The sequence below is a fragment of the Octopus bimaculoides genome, chromosome 5, assembly GCF_046866305.1.
Source record: "Octopus bimaculoides isolate indiv1 chromosome 5, ASM4686630v1, whole genome shotgun sequence".
Lineage (NCBI taxonomy): Eukaryota > Metazoa > Mollusca > Cephalopoda > Octopoda > Octopodidae > Octopus > Octopus bimaculoides.
In genome coordinates this window covers 51,050,454-51,067,953 of record NC_142932.1, presented here as the reverse complement: position 1 = coordinate 51,067,953, position 17,500 = coordinate 51,050,454, and the positions used below count along the sequence as shown (strand labels likewise).

General features: G+C 34.7%; 1 protein-coding gene across 7 annotated transcripts in view; it reads left to right on the top strand.

Moving 5' to 3' along the window:
- Nucleotides 1-17,500, top strand: part of LOC106875163 (advillin) — a 101,644-nt gene that overhangs the window by 53,691 nt on the left and 30,453 nt on the right. For all 7 annotated transcript variants that reach the window (XM_089352248.1, XM_089352251.1, XM_089352249.1 and 4 more), the window contains 9 exons: nt 442-494; nt 2,088-2,193; nt 5,014-5,124; nt 7,430-7,496; nt 12,449-12,578; nt 13,175-13,253; nt 14,158-14,256; nt 14,922-15,078; nt 16,314-16,411. In XM_089352248.1, the coding sequence (XP_089208374.1) occupies nt 442-494; nt 2,088-2,193; nt 5,014-5,124; nt 7,430-7,496; nt 12,449-12,578; nt 13,175-13,253; nt 14,158-14,256; nt 14,922-15,078; nt 16,314-16,411 (900 nt within the window). The remainder of the gene's footprint in view (nt 1-441; nt 495-2,087; nt 2,194-5,013; nt 5,125-7,429; nt 7,497-12,448; nt 12,579-13,174; nt 13,254-14,157; nt 14,257-14,921; nt 15,079-16,313; nt 16,412-17,500) is intronic.

The following is a 17,500-nucleotide window of genomic DNA, read 5'->3' as shown; positions in this document are numbered from 1 at the left end:
GTATCTTTTAACAGTCTTAGCCAAAAACTCACAGTTGAGTTTTTGTATATATATATGTATACATGTCTCTTAAAGGATAGAGCTCAAAATCAATGCATTGAAGATACTTTATTGCAGCAACAATTATTATAATTGTTGCTGCAATAAAGTATCTTCAATGCATTGATTTTGAGCTCTATCCTTTAAGAGACATGTATATATATATATATATATATATATATATATATATATATATATATATATATATATATATATATATATATATATATATATATATATATATATATAAATAATATATAAATATATATATATATATATATATATATATATATATATATATATATATATATATATATATATATATATATATATATATTATATATTATTTATATTATTATATATATATATATATACAGGATGTTCTTTTCTTTTATTCCCTAGGTCCAGGACCACGAATCCCAGTTGTTTCTGTCATACTTTAAAAAAGGCATAACGTAAGACAAAACATTATATTTAGAATACACATGTAAACTTTAGTTACTCATTATTTACTCTCATCTCTACAATTTATGACCGAAGTTATCGTTGCAATGTCTAGATTAATAAATGTCTATGCATTTAACTCATTTCAGATGTTAATGTTGTTACTGTTTAACCACAGGTCTATTTTGATCGGGTACATCTTTGATCCAAAGCATTCTGGCTGTGTGTATTCCATCTTTTTATTACACATAGTATATTCAGGATTCTATTATCAATGTTTCTTTATCAACGTAAAATGTCATAGTGTGATTTGAGAAACATTCAGCTACTGTTTATTGCATGTCGCGTAACTGCCTAGAGTAGGGGTCGAGAAATTTTTAAAATCAATTACCCCCAAATATATTTTTTACGCCGATTGTTACTCCCTTGATTTGAAAGGATGAAAATCATAGATTCTTTGAATTCAAAAGGTTTATTGAATCTATTTATATGTAGAATACAATTATAAATATAAAAAGCATTAAAAAAATGCGATAAAATGAATTAATAGCCGCATTATGAAGCAAAAGGAATTTTCTAGAAACTTTTTCACTGAAGATCTTCGAGAAATGATGTTTCGTTTTTGTTACAATTACAACATCATTGGGGCATTTGATACCAGAGCAATTTGGATACAGTCTTCAGGGGTCCAATGAATTACTCCGCTTTGTTTTTATGTTAATCAGAGTGGAAAATTCTTGTTCGCAAAGGTAGATTGTTGCAAAAGGCAGCAACGTTTTGACTGCCTCCTCATGCCAGAAGAAAAATTTCTGTCGTAACAAGGAGCACGTTTTTTTTTTATGTAATTTTACTTATGAATTCTCATTAACCCCAAGAATTTCATTTTTACTTCACTTGGAGTAATTTACTCCTGTTCGCCGACCCCTAGCTAGAGGTTCCCTCGTTGGTTTATATTTCAGAGGGTTAGTGTAGTGTTAACCTACTGTATACGCTAAATAACTTGAGTGGGCTAGTTTACCTATCAGCGATTACGATACGCAATAATGATCACATGTTTACGACAGTGTGTTATTGCACTCATCCGTGGTCTACAGTATCAGAAAGTCATCCTTAATTACAAAATAAAGTTTTCCAGTTTGAATGTACTCTAGTAAACATCTGTATACAAAACCCCTGATGACTATTGAAATTGAGTGTAGGTGTAAACCCTTTTAAAGCTAAAGATGCTAAAGATAAATTCTTAAGAAAAAAAAAACCTCAGCAATTCTTGAGAAAAATCAGTCCTGTGAAAAAAAACATTGATTCAATAAATATATACTTGCTCGATATGCCCCACACTTATTTCGAAACCTAGAACTCATTATGGCAACACAAAACTATAACTCAAGCTGCTAATTCTGTGCCGAATATTACAATGAAGTCTAAACTGATTTTCTTTAGAGAATTAGCTTGGCTGTAATAAAATACGCTTGGTATATAGTTCTCCCAATCCACTGTATATGATTATTTTACAAAAGTGTATGGCCTGTGACACTAGTTTCTTTGACAGCTTATCGCTTTCCCGTCTGATTAATCAATCCGTTTATACATTTATCTGTATGCAGGTACCTCAGTGGAGGAGTTGAAAGTGGTTTCCGTAAAGTAGAAAGAAATGTCTATGAAAAAAGACTACTTCATGTGAAAGGCAAAAGAAACGTCCGCGTAACACAGGTACTCATATCTCTTTTATTGTTACTTTTGAACTACGAGGTGACAACTGATCGAACAGACCTGCTATCAAGGCCGTCCCAACAGTGACAATCCCATCTTTTCGCAAACTCATAATTACTTTACTACTTTCAACAAAAAATAGTGGGACGAAAGTTGAAGTCGATTTGCAAGTCAGCAATTTATTAAGTTAAGTGCCAATGCGCGGCTCCTTGGGCAAGTGTCTTCTACTAAGGTTACTAGCCGACAAATGCCTAGTGAGTTAGTTCTATGAACAGAAGCTGTATAAAATCCCGTCGTATATATATATATATATATATATATATATATATATATATATATATATATATATATATATATATATATATATATATATATATATATAGCCACATTATGTTGGCAAATAGCTTTTATTTTAAAGAACTGTTACTGAATATCGCTCTTTGAGAGATTTAGAAATAATATTTCAATTTTCTTTCTGATCAGTGACTGTGTGTAACTTGGAAAACTATATGTTCGAACGGTGAATTCAGCAATGCCATTTGGCGAAAGCACCTACTCTGTGTTGATAAAAGGCAATAACCCAGAAACTAGTCAGATGTTGTTTTGCGCTAGATGGAGTACTGAACACACTGTTCGAAAATATAAGGACACAGTGTGTCGTATAGCTTGCTAGAAACGATGTTTCTTGGGGCTGAAACAAAGTAACATCGTCCCTTTCAAGACGTCCTCCTTAAACCTATTCTCCAACATATACCGAGCTTTATACGGGATGATCTGGACTTTTTAAACCATCTCCCGAACAAAACCTGCAAGGACTCCCTCCTGGTTTCATTCGATGTAATAAACCTCTAAACCTCGATTCCTTACGAATACGGAATAATAGCCAAACAATACTGGCTGGAAAAATTCCCAAATAACATTCTTGACCGAATTGGAAAAGAATTCATCGTTGAAGGAATAAAATTCATCCTATAGAACAACTTCAATTTCAACGAAAACACTTATAGACAAAAATCGGGCACGGCGACGGGAACGAGGGTAGCCCCTACTTTTGCCAACCTTGTCATGGCATACTTGGAAGTCCAAATATACGAACACGCTAGATTGAAATTTGGAGACAACTTCCAAAAATACTCACTCACCAACTGGTGACGCTACCTGAATGACTGTTTCATCCTGTGGCCACATAACCTTGAACAACTCCCAAAATTTAAAAACTTAATCAACTGTATTAACCACAGTATCCACTTTACAATGGGATACAGTCACAAACAACTACCTTTCCTGGACATCTTAATCGTAAAGAGGGATACTGAAATTGAAACCGACATCTTGTTTTTCTAATTCATAATTTTAAACTTTTACCATTCATAAACAAAAAAATATTGTTGAAACTAGCTTTGGTATATATGTAAAGAAATGTGATTTAAACATTTACGAGTTTTTGAAATTTAGGTGCATTTTCAACAACACATTTCCCTATATTTTTCCTGCGTGGAAACACCCCCTCTTTTGCTATATATATATAGTCACATTAAATGTATTCAATATATCAAATATAAAAGTTTGGGTATGAAATACAAAATATGAATATATTTATACATGCGAAATGAGAGAAAACAAAAAGTGGAGACTTTCAGATGATGAATTTTTTTTAGGTATAAATAAATCGATATTTATATTAATAGGTCCAACATAGACAGAGTACAAACGACAAAATTAAAGGGGTGGAAGAAAGGTGCTTTATATATGTGTGTGTGTTTGTTTGTGTGTGTGTGTGTGTGTACGTGTGTACGCGCGCGCGTCTGTTTCTGTATACGCGTGTATGTCTGTGTTTGTTCCACTCCACTGGTTTACGACTGGTGTTGGTTTTTCACGTTCTCGTAAAATAGCAAAAGAGTCTGATACAATAAGTACCAAATCTAAAAAAAATGTACTAGGTTGATTTGTTTGCCTAAACCAGTGGTTCCCAAACCTTTTCGGTCTGCTGCCCTCTTGAATCTCGGGTTACATTCTTAGCACACCTCTACGCACCACGACACTACGTGACCATAAATATAGATATGTCTCTACTGCAAATTCAAAACAACAGTATTTCATACATAAGTTTACTCAGTTAATCTATATCTTGCTGTTTTTTTACAATATGAAAGAAGAAATATACATCTCCCTTGTAAATGCATTGTTTTCATTTTTTTTACTCCGATGAATGTACTTTGTGCAGGGATATCAGCTTCCCAACATCACGTTGAACGACACTAAGAAGTAGTCTTAGATCTCATCGTTCATTAATTTTCAACCTGGTTTTACTTTGCTTAGAAAGAAGCTAGGCAACTGGACTGAAGACTCATTCTACTGAATATGACGTTGGGAAGGCAAAAAGTATATCTTGACTGTGTTTCACTATTCTGGGTATCAGTCAGAAACGCCCTTTAACAATCAAAAATCCTGATACAACTTTTTTAAACTTTGGCCTCAGTTCAATATGATTTTAAAATGAAATCAGTTCTGCCTCCACTATTTCTGTTTTCTCATTACTGCTATCTAGGAATCACCCAGACTGTTATTTAAGTGAAAATAAGTACTCTGAAGTCTGCCACTCTTGTCTCTGATTAATGTAAAATTGTTTTTATTATAAGTGAACATAAAAGCAGACATTATGCATTTTCTGTTCGTGTTTGTATATGAACTATACATGTATACAGTGTGAACATGTAATATGTGTCCGCGGATTGACAGGTAATTGATTCTTCTTGTTGTGTTTTATTTTCTTTATAAATACACAGCTAAAATTTTATATTAATCTGCTTTTAAATCCAGGTAAAATGTGACGTTAGTTCTTTGAACGAAGGGGATGTATTTATCTTGGACTGCGGAGAGAAAATCTACATTTGGACTGGACCAAAGAGCCGAGGAACAGAACGCTTAAAGGTAGCTGGAAGTATTATTTAGTAATATTACATTTATAGGGAGCAAGGAGTGTGGATTAGTAGAAACGATTGAGAATCTGACCAAATACCACACATCACTGTACGTTTGAAGTTCGAATCTGACTGTGGTTGACTTTTTTTTTCAGCATTCTGAGAGTCGATAATATAGCTAGTCGAGTGCTGATGGCGAATGATATGTGACACACGCACACACATATTCGTTTTTATACATACAGAGACAAAAATTATATATGATATATATATGTGTGTATGTGTGTGTGTGTGTGTATTTATGTGCATGTGTATGTATGTATGTATTATTGAGAACCTGAACAGTAATATCTCTTGAAGTATTTCCAATCCGTCTTTCAACACAGAATCTTTGATAAGGCAGTCCCTGTCACCAATACTACTGTACTATCTTCGATTAAAAAAAATATCATCTCATAGAACTCTCTGCCTTTACCTCCAAAATATAAAAGGGAAAGGCCAAAATTAATAAAGCCAAATCTCTATAAAACCAAATATCGACGTGGCAAGTAGACTATACATAGTCATGGCTGACGACAAATTCAAAGATAGATTCTACAATACGTTCTTTTCGGGATATATAAGAAAGAAAGATGAAAAAAAAAATATTACAAAAAAAGCTTCCAACAATAACATTAAATGAAAACTTATTGAAAGGTTTAAAACCTATAAAGGTGGAAATAATAAAAAAAAGAATGAAATGCACTTGAGCATCTGGTGAATGAGTTTAGGTATATACAGACATTATGGGAGCCAACTGTTTCAAAACCGAGTCATACCGTTTTCACCTGGCTAACAACACAAATTCTTGCATATGAATTAACAAAAACTCGTTTTCTTTTCTCATCTTGTGCTGCTGTTCTTGGTATGTTTACTTCACTCCTTCTAACATTGCTTCACTCCTTCTAACATTGATGTATCGATCATTTTTAAGTTGACTCTTGTTCTGGTTTTCCTACCCTTGAAGTTTTGTTTTCATTTCTTTGTCGTTGACTTTTGGAACACAAATTCTCATTCCCTTAATTTAACTGCTTATTCACCGCTAGTTCTCTCAACCGAGAATCGTCACTGTCTATTGGAATATGGTGAAAACCTTTCTTATGGATTAAATATCTTATCTACACGTATACATAATGTATATATAATTGTACATTTTCATATATCCGTGTGCATATAGATAAATTTGTAAGTCTCCCTAGTAGATATGGTACAACAAAACTCTTTGTAGGTTATGCATTTCAAAGACAATAATTGTCTTTATAATTTTGTTAATTTCATTGACTTACAACCAGAGCATAATTCCTGATCCAAATTTTATCGACACGATGGGTTGAAAGATAGCGTTGAAAAAAAAAATAATATTTGAATTCACTACTTCAAAGAATGATAGAAAATTTTAGAAATCACGAAGTCCTGTGCTTTTAACGCACTTCTGCTAAGTTGACACCCTCGTTTCTTTGGTTATAAGTTCTAACACTTCTACAATGACACAAATGTTGAGAAAAAACGCGTAGTATAGTTAATTGATGTCAGGATATATTTGGTATTTATTTTCAAAGACCTCTGCTCCTTAAAATTTGCAATTGCATATTCTACTCAAGCTCACTCAACATATATGTTTCTCCAACATATCTGTTTGTCACTCACACACTCATTAACTGCCATTCTTAATTATTACTTTCCAAAATATCAACCTTCAGAATTATCTTCTTACTTACATTTTCCCTGTAGATGTCAACTTTCAGATGTTCACTGATCATCAGCTATGTCTGTTTTACCTGTCTCGGAGCTCCTGTGAAGGTCATGTTCGCTGATCTGAGATACAAGTTAAACCTTCAAAACTAAAAACAAGAGAGCACAAAGTCACATTCAGCTCCATAAAGTGACCCAACATAAGCAAATGACAGTACAAGGAACTTTGTAGGGTGCTTTGCGAAAACTGCCATTTACTACTCTTTTAATAATCCTTTCTGCTGGAGGCACAAGGCCTCAAAGTTAATTACATTGACCCCAGTGTTTCACTGGTACTTAATTTATCAACCCCGAACGGATGAAAGGCAAAGTCGACCTAGTTGGAATTTGAACTCAGAACATAGCAACGGGCAAAATACTGCTAAGCATTTCGTTCAGCGTGCTTTTTTAGGTATGGTTGTTGCTAAATTTATAAGAGATAAAGAACGCTCTGAAATTTTGCATGGAATTTCCCTGTTGTTGATTGTCTGCTTGAAGGAATTCTTTTCTGACAGGGTCTCTAAACAATTCCCCTTGGTTTTTAGGGTATGGATGTTGCCAAGCGTATAAGAGATGAAGAACGTTTCGGAAAGGCTACTATACGAATTGTAGGTAAGTTAAACGTTTGAACATAAAATTTTAGTGGATGAGTGGAAACTTATCAATGTGCCAGGTAGATCAAATAGCAAATCGATTAAGGCACAACATTCAGGAGATCAATAGCAACACAGTAATGATTAGTGTGAGAAGATCTGTTAAAATAAAAAAAAAAATAACGAAAAATATCAATAAATTGGGTACTGAATGTGTTGCAATGAAATTTAGTACAAATACATTACAATGCATATGTATGCAGACATGTGCGCGGGCACACACTCACACAGACACACACATACACACCCACACCCACACATGCAAACACATACACAAACACACTGATACATATACAAAAAAAACGCACACGCAGGTATCTATGTAAATATATATCTGTTTATGTGTGTGTGTGTGTGTGTACGTGCGCTATGTCTGTCTATGCATGCATGCATGCATGTATGTATGTATGTATGTATGTATGTATATATATATATATATATATATATATATATATATATATATATATATATATATATATGTTGTTGTACTTGGGGATGGTCATATTGCCAGTTTAGCCAATAAAAACACACGCACTGTATATTTGGTGTTAATTTGCTTCAGCTTTATATTACATTAATCTTAATCTTATTTCGGCCAGAGTTCTTTCGTCACACTTCTGTGACCTCATCAGTGGTCCTTTGTTTCCTTCTTTCTTATGTGTGTCTCGCCTTGCTAACTATCAGCCATTTTGTATTTTGTATTCCTATTGTATGTGTCTACGCATGTGTGTCCTTCAATGTGTCTGTGTCTTTTGTAAGTGCATGTGTGTATGGGGAGTGTCTGTATCACCTATATTCTCTGTTAATACGTGTTCGTTTGTATTTGTTTTTATTTATTTATTTGTTCATGTGTGTGTTCTTTTTGGGGGTTTTTTTGTACAATTAAAATCTTATCTACACATAGCAGTGATGCAGCACTTAGACAAATTACTGAAGCTACACACATAATAGAAGAGAAACCTAGCCTGAATAGGAAACTAGAATGGAACACTAACACACACCACTAACAAACCACAAACCACAGCATATGACAACATGTTACCCATAAACCAATAATAATATGAACAAAGTATAATACAATACATAGATAAACATATGGAATTAAATACTACATACGTTAACAAAATTTAATTAAACACAAAAAAACCCCAAAAGACACACACACATGAACAAATAAATAAATAAAAACAAATACAAACGAACACGTATTAACAGAGAATATAGGTGATACAGACACCCCCCATACACACATGCACTTACAAAAGACACAGACACATTGAAGGACACGCATGCGTAGACACATACAATAGGAATACAAAATACAAAATGGCTGATAGTTAACAAGGCGAGATACACATAAGAAAGAAGGAAACAAAGGACTACTGATGAGGTCACAGAAGTGTGACGAAAGAACTCTGGCCGAAATAAGATTAAGATTAATGTAATATAAAGCTGAAGCAAATTAACACCAAATATACAATATGACCATCCCCAAGTACAACAACATCTGTTTCAACACACGATTTCACATCAAAAATCTTGCAAAACAAATATATATATATATATATATATATATATATATATATATATATATATATACAAGGGTTGGACAAAATAATGGAAACACCTAGAATCATAGCATCATAATTTTGAAATATCTATAAAACCGCCAAAAGCTTGTTTATTTTTATGTTTTTGATTTATTATTAGTGTTGCTTAATATGTTTTGCTAAAATTGCTGTTTCTTTTCAGATATAAACAGAAAAAGTTGATTAAAATTCAATAAAATAACAGATCTAGAGGTCAAATTGTTGGTGCTTGTATGGCAGGCGCTAGCGTAATGTAAACAACCGAAATGTTTGGTGTATCAAGAAGTACTGTCTGGAAAGTAATGACAGCCTTTGAGAAAGAGGGAAAAACCTCCTCGTCGAAACAAAACTCCGGAAGAAAACCAAGACTTTCAAATAGCGACCGTCGGACTCTTACGCAAATTGCTAGAAAGGATCACAAAAGTACAGCTTCCAAAATTGCTGCAGTGCTTAATGACCACCTCGAGGATCCAGTTTCCACCAAAACTGTTCGCCAGGAGCTTCACAAAGCCTGATTTCAAGGGAGGGCTGCAATAAGAAAACTACTACTTTCAAAAACAAACATTGCAAAGCGTTTAGAGTGGAGTAAAAACCTACAGAATTGGTTCCTAGAGCAGTGGAAGAATGTTATTTTCTCAGACGAGTTATCATTTACCTTATTTCCGACCACCGGCCGAGTATACGTGTGAAGACAATCAAAAGAAAAATTTGACCCAGACTGCCTTCTTCCAACTGTTAAACATGGAGGAGGATCTGTGATGATCAAGTGGTGGGGGTGGGCTATATCTTGGAAATCCGCCGGCCCAAAGTCAAGACTAAGCATTTTATCTGATCAAATTCATCCTATAGTTGTGGAACTATTTCCGAAGGGAAACACAGTCTTTCAGGATGATAATGCACCAATTTACACAGCTAAAGTTGTTATTGAACAGCACGAGGAACATTCTGGTGAAGTTGAACATTTTATCTGGCCACCACAGTCCCCAGAACTCAATATTATTGATCATTTATGCTGTATTTTAGAAAAACAAATAAGCAGTCGATACCCTCAACCATCATCACTACAAGAATTGGAGACTCTTTTAGCTGAAGAATGGACAAAAATTCCTTTGGAAATAATTCAAACTTTGTACGAGTTCATACCTCGTAGAATTCAAGCTACCAAAGACGGTCCTGCCCATATTAAAATAAATTTGTTTGAAATTCTAAGGTGTTTCCATTCAACCCCTGTATAAATAGTTAAAAATCATTGTCTAACTCTCCGTGAAGATTCTGAAGAGGTGTTTATCTGTAAATTGTATGTCAAATGATTTTAAAAAGTAACTGGAGGAGTATCGTGTTGCTGCAAAACTTGTGAACAAAATGAGAACAGTGTCATTGTCAGACAGGAGCTGTTTGGTATTTCAAATGCACATAAAAGTTTTCTGAAGAGTTTCATATAATGAAACTGAACGAGTCTGTTCGGTCTTTATGTCACAAGAATCGGAGTAAGTTCGCTCATGAAATAAATAAATAAACCGTCAGAGTCGCTCAAATGCGGGGATGCTGATCGTCTTTGATCGAAAGGACATCGTTCGTCAAGGGTTTTTTTCACGATGGACATCAAAACATCAGAGCTGGTGGAGAAAATTTGCAATTTTCTGGATGAAGACCGTAGTGTTCTATAAAGGCTTTGAGCATACAGTTTGGAGTTGATGTGGTAATTGTGCACAAAATTATTCACGAAGATCTGAAGATGCGCAAAATTTGTTCTGAGGGTGCTCAGGGACGAGTATCTAAGTAACCAACTACTTGACAGATATGGCCATCAAAACTGTCCCTCACCCTCCTTACGGCCCAGACCTTGCTACCTGTGATTTTTGGTTGCTCCTCACACTGAAGAAGAACCTCAGGGGCAGTGGTTTTGAAGACGAAAGAGGCTGTGACAATGGTCCTGGGCACCTTCACTTTGGAGGACTTTCATGGGGACTTCATGAAGTAGCTGGAATGCTACAAGTGTATTGAAGTCAGAGGCTTCAGCTTTGATGAAGATTAGAGTTTTGTACCTTTTTGAAACGAATAGATGTCTGAAAACTCCTGGAATGCACATTGTGTGTGTGTGTGTGTGTGTGTGTGTGTATACAGAATACATATATGTCTACAATATAGTAAATATGCTTATGCCAATGAGCTGGCAGAATCGTTACTGTGCCGGACGAAATGCTTCGCGACATTTCTTTCGACTTCACGTTCTGAGTTCAAATGCCGCCAGGGTCGACTTTTGGGTGTATAAAATAAGTACTAGATGGGTAATCAACTTTTCTCCTACCCCGAAATTGTTGTCCTTGAACCAAAATTTGAAACCAATATAATGAATATACATATACATGCGTATACAATACAGTACGACACGCATGCGAACCACAATCAATAAATAAACACTGGTTTTCCCACATTGAATTGAAAACCTAACCTAATGACATCCAGTAGTAGCATATATTATCTTATATCGATGTAATGAGGCGTAAGACCTAGTTTTACAGACATGGGAACAAAGCCTATTCATTCAACAACTGATATCGCTTTTGTCCATTTATGACAAAAAATAATTCAACTATATTTGAAATTAGTGTTCCCTACTAAATACTCGCAAGTGCTGTAACATTATTTTTGCCAACTTGCTACCCAAGAAATGTGAAAATTTGATGAGATGAGAAAAACATTAGTCTTTTCAGTTATGTTATAAACATGTTCTTGATCATTTAATTATCTGTATATTTCTTCTTACTTGTGTACATTGATCATAGATGTAATATGTAATAAATTGTTTCTAATTTTTATAAGAGGTCAACAATTTCAGGGGTGTTGGGTAAGTCAATTACATTGAATCCAGTACTCAACTGGTACTTTATTTAACGATTTCCGAAGGTTGAAATGCAAAAAATCAATCTCGCTCGAATTTGAATTCAGAACGTAAAGCCAGAAGAAATGTCGCTAAGTATTTTGCTCGGAGTACAAAGAATTCTGCCAGCTCACCACCTCAGTTCTAATGTGTAACTAATGTAATTTTTTCTTGGCGATTTTGATACTGTTCAACTACAAGAAAGTTATCAGTGTATAACAAAATATACGGAAATATTATTATTATTATTAAAATATATTATATATTAATGAGAGACTCCATGATTCTATTTTATAACTTCGAAATAATAACCTTTATATGTCCACTCCAAATATTTAGGATTATAATTTTTCCCCAAATATTTACTCAGGTATACTCTTCCAAACTGATTTGATATCTGTACTAAACACTCTAAATGCTGCAACATACTTATATCTTCAGATAAAAAATGGGATTCCGATTCAGAATTTTTCAAAGACTTAGGTTCCCGTGGTGCTATAAGTGCTGAAGATTCTGCAGCCGATGATGACGAATTTGAGAAGAACCAAAACAAACTTCATAAATTATATAGGTACGTAAATGTGTTGATTATTTACCAACACCTATTGTTTTTGTTTAAACGTCCTTGTTACTTTAAAAAGAATTACTTACAAAAATTTTTGTTAGTTTTGGTTTTCCTGATTGATTTCCTGATTGATCCTGACCGAAGAAATCCTCATTTTTGATATGGTAGAGTGAAACAATAGTGGCTCAAACCATACCAAGTAGTGTCATCGGAGAGACAGAATACTCTTTCTTAATTCTCCCTCTGATGACAGAATACTTAGCTTACGTAGAAATACTTGCTCAATAATGCATGCTCCACAAACTTAGCTATTCTAGAAACAGCTGTAAAAATACTTACCGATTTACTATAATTATTCTGCACAATGTTTAAATTATAAATTATAAATTAAAGGCTCTAAAGTGATACCGCATGTCTTGCTTGTCTGTTCTATCTATCTATCTATCTATCTATCTATCTATCTATCTATCTATCTATCTATCTATCTATCTCTTAGAGTAGCCTATTAAAAGGCTATGCTAATATTCTTATACCTCACACACACACACTTTCATTTTCCTTTCCCCTTAACTCACTGTCATATTTCTGTGCATCTGTTTAAGGGTTTGCGATGCTGATGGAAGCATTGAAATAACCGAAGTCGGTGGGCGCCCACTTCAAAGTAATATGCTTGATTCCAACGTAAGTGTTGTTGTTGTTATTGTTGTTGTTGTTGTTGTTGTTCTTCCTCTTCTTCTTCTTCTTCTTCTTCTTCTTCTTCTTCTTCTTCTTCTTCTTCTCCTTCTTCTTCTTCTTTCTTTTCTCCTCCTCCTCGTCCTCCTTTTCTCCTCGTCCTCCTTTTCTCCTCTTCCTCCTTTTCTTCTTCTTCTTCTTCTTCTTCTTCTTCTTCTTCTTCTTCTTCTTCTTCTCCTCTTCCTCCTTTTCTTCTTCTTCTTCTTCTTCTTCTTCTTCTTCTTCTCCTCCTCCTCCTCTTCCTCCTTTTCTTCTTCCTCCTCTTCTTCTTTCTATTTCTCCTCCTCCTCTTCTTCTTCTTCTTCTTCTTCTTCTCCTCCTCCTCCTCCTCTTCCTCCTTTTCTTCTTCTTCTTCTTCTTCTTCTTCTTCTTCTTCTTCTTTTACTACTACTACTACTACTACTACTACTACTACTACTACTACTACTACTACTACTACTATACACTATTGCTGGAAGTTGCAACAGTTGCAATGCACAATAAGATGTTTATGTGTGTGTGTAACGAAACAAAACGCTTTTTGTTGAACTCAATTTTCATAATGCACACACACACACACGCACACACATGCCGCAATCGAATACCCTGTTTCTTCAAAATTGCTGGTTTTGTGCCAAAAGAATTTAGGAAGGATCTCTCGAGTTGATCCGATAGTGATTTCCCTTGGAAATCTTATGCCTGCAGTTTGATAGTATCTCTTCCCTTTTATTAAGCATGCCAAAATTCTGCTTCAGCTTTAGTCTCTTCAATATTTCAAGAAATATAAGGAAAACTGCCTTCCCAAATTGTTTATATAATCAGTGTTATGGTATATTCGTATATTTGATTGTTATTCATATATTGCTTTTTACAGGATTGTTTTATTTTAGATACTGGTTCTAGTGGAATATTTGTTTGGATCGGAAAAAACTGTACTGCAAATGAACGAAAATCTGGCTGGAAATTGGCTATGGTAAAAACACAATTTTCTGGGAATTTTTTCATCTATCATTAGGTAAAGCCGTAATATTGGAAAAGTGTAAAAATTAAAACCCTAAAGAATAGTATTGCATTGCCTCTGACGTAGTTTTCTTTTTGTATTCATTGAGTAAAAATTACATTAGTGTAACAGTGTTGAGAGTGAATCGAAATGTTCCAGACCTTGAATACAGCACAGCAAGTTATAAAATACTGCCATGTTAGTTTTTTTATAGGCTGTGTTGAACTATATACAACCAGGAAGATTAAGCTAGAGATGAAAGAGCGAGAGAGACGGGGTGAGAGAAAGAGAGATGAGGAAGGGTGAGAGAGAATGAACTAATGGAAAGAGAATATACGAGGGGTACTGAGAAGCTCCTGCTTTTGGGTAAAAGAAAATACAAGAGAATCAGTTAATTATGATTTTATTCAACATATTACCTTCTCAGATCCACACACTTATTGCAGCGGGCTTTCAGTTTTCTAAGCTCTGTAAAAGAACTCGCAATGTTGGACCTCCAATCAAGCCTTTCGCGATACCCTTAAAGCCAAGAACTTTTCAGCACCTCCTCGTATACACTTTTGTATTTCGATCATAAGAGATTCGTTTGTTGTTAAATATATTTGAGCAAAACTGCCGCACTCTGTTTACTTATATAGGAATTTATCGACAATAAAAACTACCCTGAATGGACTCAGATGACCCGAGTGGTTGAGCAAGGTGAGACTCCACTGTTTAAGCAATACTTTGAGGGGTGGACAGAACCACAAATGGTAATTGGTAAAGCAAGAGCCTATTCTATTGGAAGCATAGCCAGTAAGTTTACATGCTTCTTTTGTAGTTTCTCATATTTAATGTAAGCTCTAATTTTATCAGTTACGAATAAAAACAAAATGATTTCTTGATCAATACTAAAGCATGTTCTTGATTCTAAAACTTAGCAATCCAAGCTTTTCTCTTCTAAACTTCCTAGCAAGATCCCATCTTTGCTGAAGTCATCCGTTTTGCATACATATTAATTTCTTAAAGCCACCACTTGTCTCTGTCGCTCTTCTTCTCTCCTTTTCTCTCCATATTTCGTTTTCCTGGGCTATAATGAATTTGCATTCAAATACTTACACACGCAGAATCACGTCTTACATTAAGTTTGAAAGATGTGGTTCTGAGTTTATACAAATAAAAATACCGGAATGTATTTGTATGAACTAACAAAGATACTTCATTTCATATGTAGAATTAATTGCGTGGAGCCAATTCACTTTTTATAACTCATTATCTCAGACAACGATTTCTCTCTACACGGTCTTTACACCTTCCTTTAGAGTTACAAACACAATAATTAAATAACTATAGAATGAATTGAACTCATCTACTAAAATTAATATCTAATAGCCCTTTCTGCTATAGGCACAAGGCCTGAAATTTTTAGTGGAGGGAGCTAGTCGATTACATCAACCCCAGTATTAAACTGGTACTTATTTTATCGGCCCTAAAATGATGAAAGGCAAAGTCGACCCAGGCGGAGTTTGAACTCAGAGCGTAAAGACAAAGTGCCGCTAAGCATTTCGCCTGGCTTGCTAACTATTCTGCCAACTTGCTGCCTTAAATTAATATGTAATGATAAAATGCAATTTTAACATGTACACCAAAGAATGCCGACGTTTCGAGCAAAACCTTTCGTCAGAACAAGATAACTCTATTCTCATTGTTATATTATTTGATAATATGTATATAATAATGATTTCAAAATTTTTGCATAAGGCCAGCAATTTCAGAGAAACGGGCGATTCGATTACTTCGAACCCGGTTTTTAACTGGTACTTATTTTATCGACTCCAAAAGGATGAAAGACAATGTTGATTCCAGCGGAGATAATATAAAAAAAAAAATTAGAATTATGCTCTCAATTGCACTGAGAAAATAATTCTTTCGTCTGTGTGAAGAAAAGCCTTCTTCAAATCGTCAATATTCTCAGCACCCCTAAAGCACAATGATTTTATCCATATTTACAATACATAAACGTTGGAAAACATTTGCTTGTTATTTTACAGGAGCCAACAGAGGTAAATTTGATGCGAAGATCCTACATAAACATCGATCATTTAATGAAAACGATCAGCTTTCCGATGATGGAAGTGGTTTATTAACGGTGAGTAGATTTTCAAAATTGCAGCAGCTCTTACAACAAAAACGAACGCGACGGTGATAACTGATTTTTATAATAGTGTAAGGCCATGTATTTCGTGGCCATGATATAACCCAGTGATTCTCAGTCGGGGTCTGTATGGTCCCTGACAGTCCATATAAGATTTTTGGAGATTCATGCTAGCAAAATAGTAAATTGGGGTTCCACAGTAATATTTTAAGGGCGTATGAAAAGTTTCGATTTAAATTTATGTATTACAAGAAATAGATAGGTTTTTTTTCTCTAACGTTTTACACAGTTCAACCTACACTAGTTAATGCGTGAAAAACAAAATAGGAATTTTGAAAGAAGTTTCTATAAAACTACTTTTTAAACATCGAATGGTTATGGAGGTCTTCCAGAATAAAATAGTGAAAAAAGTGGCCCACAGATAAAAAAAATGTTTGAGAACCCCTGATATAACCAATCATATTCTTTTTTTTTACTCAAGGCCCGAAATTTTTGGGGAGAGGCTAGTCAATTAGATCAACTCCAGTATGCAACAGGTACTTAATTTATAACGCCGAAAGGGCAAGTCGACCACGGCTGAATTTGAACTCAGAAGGTAAAGACAGACGAAAAACCACTAAGCTTTTCGCCTGACGTGCTAACGTTTCTGCCAGCTCACCGCCTTGATATAATCGATTATATTGAGACTCTAGTATTTTAATGGTATCCCTTTAATAAAACCCTGGATAAATTAAAGGCGAACACTACTTGAGAAAGATTTGAACTGAGATGTAGTTGTTGTTTAGTCCTCCATCAACAAAACCAACAGCAAAACGAGAAACCGTACCGACCGATGAACTTTTGTTTGGTCGTTCAACGTGGAAGAAGTAGAATATACAATACCTGGGATAAAAACGATGGGATGTTCCTGACTGTAATGGCTTTGATTATAGATCTGTTCATTAAAGATAGACTTGTGCTAAACAACCGCAGCAACAACTGCTACATCTCTTCTCCATAATTGCTGGCCTTGTGCCAAAATTTGAACCCAAAGACGGTGAGTTAGCAGAATCGTTAGCACGCTGGGTAAAATGCTTAGCGGCA